At 42.9% G+C, this 2,907-nt stretch overlaps 1 protein-coding gene across 1 annotated transcript; it reads right to left on the bottom strand.

Annotated features, from left to right (window-relative positions):
- On the bottom strand, window positions 1-489 carry LOC133662993 (octapeptide-repeat protein T2-like). The gene has a single exon (XM_062067183.1). It carries the CDS (start codon window positions 487-489, stop codon window positions 1-3), a length of 489 nt encoding a protein of 162 aa, XP_061923167.1.
- Window positions 490-2,907: the final 2,418 nt, after the last annotated feature.

Genomic DNA, 2,907 nt, shown 5'->3' with positions numbered 1-2,907 from the left:
TTATTTCAATAAAACAAAGTCTGTTGCGGATTGTTTTTCAGCTCTGCCTCGCTCTGCTCGCTCCTCCGTCTGCTTTCCAGCAGCACGTCGTCGTCTCCCTTGGGCTCTCTTGCGCTCTCGCTCAACGTCCTCCTCTCTCTTGCGCTCTCGCTCAGCGTCCTCCTCTCTCTTGCGCTCTCGCTCAGCGTCCGCCTCTCTCTGGCTCCTCTTCCTCTCGCGCTCAGCATCCGCTTCTCGCTCCGCTGCGTGTCTTGCTGTTTGCTTTCGCTTCTCATGCACTGCTGGCTCTCCACCTCTCTCTTCCCCGTCGTTCTCAGCTGCCGTCCTTTTACCCCTTGCGAGGAGATGAGCTGATTGTGACACGTCGCTCTCGGCGCGCACTGCCTCGCCGCTTGCTTGCCGTCCCCGCCTCCTCGCCGCCATCTTGGAGCGGGCTCCAGTGTGCCCTGCCTCCCTGTTGGACTGCCGGCCACGCCTCCTCGCCGCCATCTTGGAGCAGGCTGCGGCGGAGCACGCCTCGCTGTTGGTCTGCCGGCCCCGCCTCCCCACAGTAATCATTTAGAATCGGGATGATTGAGAATCTCAATTCGAATTTGTTCACCCCTAATGAATATGTATTGACTGAGATGGGTAGGTCGTGAGTTCCAACCCCGGTCGAGTCAAACCGAAGACTATAAAAATGGGACCCATTACCTCCCTGTTTGGCACTCAGGGTTGGAATTGGGGGTTAAATCACCAAAAAATTATTCCTGGGCGCGGCCGCTACTGCTGCTCACTGCTGCTGCCCACTGCTGCTGCCCACTTCTCCCCTCACCTCCCAGGGGGTGAACAACGGGATGGGTCTAATGCAGAGGACAAATTTCACCACACCTAGTGTGTGTGTGACAATTACCCAAACATTCATCTGTAGGTGTCCTGACTAAGGCCAGAAGGTGGGCCCAAATTACACAAGGTTTAAGTACGTTAACTTTAACTATGTACAAAGCAGATCATGATTGAGGGTGTGGCGGCGTGGCTCGGTTGTTAGAGTGACCGTGCCAGCAACTTGAGGGTTCCAGGTTCGAGTCTCGTTGTTGTGTCCACTGGTTTAATTGTAGCTTAAATGTGGCCACTAAGCCTCTAAAGCAGGGGTCACCAACGCGGTGCCCGCAGGCACCAGGTAGCCCGTAAGGACCAGATGAGTAGCCCGCTGGCCTGTTCTAAAAATAGCTCAAATAGCAGCACTTACCAGTGAGCTGCCTTTATTTTTTAAATTGTATTTATTTACTAGCAAGCTGGTCTTTGCTCGACATTTTTAATTCTAAGAGAGACAAAACTCAAATAGAATTTGAAAATCCAAGAAAATATTTTAAAGACTTGGTCTTCACTAACTGACAAAGAAACAGATAACAGATTTGGTGTCTAGTTCAAAGTGTGACATGATTTATTTAAAAATGTGAGAGTTGACTTTTGTATTTTACATGAGTTATTATTTTTCAAACATGGTGCAAAGAAATTCATGATTTGTTAAAAAATGTTAGTGGCTAGCTAGTTAAGATGGGATATTGTGATTTCACAAGACTGTCTTAGAAGTGATAATTTGAAAATGTTCAATTTGAAAAACGTGCACTTAGAGAAAATATAAAAATAAAGTGTTGCATATTGATATTTATCTGTTTATATTTATTGTGAGAAATCATTAAGATGATCAGTGTTTCCACAAAGATAATTATCATTAATTATTAATAATAACATAGAGTTAAAGGTAAATTGAGCAAATTGGCTATTTCTGGCAATTTATTTAAGTGTGTATCAAACTGGTAGCCCTTCCCATTAATCAGTACACAAGAAGTAGCTCTTGGTTTAAAAAATGTTGGTGACCCCTGCTCTAAAGGCTTAGTGGACACATGCGTGGACAGCACCTTTTAGCTCTTATTTCCAAAATTGTGTACACTACTGAATTGGGGTCTTATGGCCGCTTATGTGGACACTTATACTGACATCTGGTGGTGTCAGAAGAGTATAACATACAATGGAATTTGGAAAAAAAAAGTGTAAAAATAAGAATTAGCACGTCACTAAACATGAAATACACGTTTGTGTACTTATGGACTAAGTGCATCATATCAAAAGATGATTCTTGGTTTTTATTGTAATTAGGGTTCAATAAGCCCAAATAGCAAAGAGAAATTAAAAAAAGCATGTAAACAAACAGCTTGGGCCTTAAAAGGTTAAGCTGTTACACTATGTAAAGCGCTTTGAGTCACTAGAGAAAAAGTGCTATATAAATATAATTTACTTCACTTACAAAACAATAAATGACACAGGTTTAATCATCGGATGTTCTTCTGAAGTCAGAACATTTTGAATTTGGTGGACATAATCCCCAAACACAAAACCAAACCAGGATAGACTAGAAAGGTTGGTAGCAGGAACAGACTATGTATCATCTATGACCAGATGTGCATACTCACAAGTTGAAGAGTGGACAGATGATATCAGACCGGGAAGAAGTGCAAGGACTCTGTACAGGTTAATGATAAAAACTTGAACTTTTATTGGCAATGAGGTTGTAGTGGCCAAACCACCTGGGATTCTGTCGAATGTGATAGGCTAGGAGGCTGAGGATGGAGCCCAAGGGGGGAAGGTCTAAGAGCAGACCTATTTAAGACATTAGCCTCCGGCCAAGAAAGGAATCGAGCTACAACGTGTAAATATTAAATATCTACATTCCAATAACACATACACACCAAATAATAGAACAGGAAACAGATATTGGCAATAACAAGGTCAATCTAAACACATTCAGATTCAAAGTCTCTGTGATACAGTTTACGATGACAAACTATGATAAACTTACTAAGTTTCCATAAAGGGTGACACCACGTTTATGTGCTATTTTAACTATTTATGAATTTATTTGATCCA

The sequence above is a fragment of the Entelurus aequoreus genome, linkage group LG13, assembly GCF_033978785.1.
Source record: "Entelurus aequoreus isolate RoL-2023_Sb linkage group LG13, RoL_Eaeq_v1.1, whole genome shotgun sequence".
Classification (NCBI taxonomy): Eukaryota; Metazoa; Chordata; class Actinopteri; order Syngnathiformes; family Syngnathidae; genus Entelurus; species Entelurus aequoreus.
The sequence above is the reverse complement of the archived record's forward strand: the minus strand, read 5'-3'. Positions and strand labels throughout refer to the sequence as shown.

Bases quoted from the DNA above. Each gene is read 5' to 3' on its own strand.
- LOC133662993 (XM_062067183.1), bottom strand. From the start codon at position 489: ATGGCGGCGAGGAGGCGTGGCCGGCAGTCCAACAGGGAGGCAGGGCAC.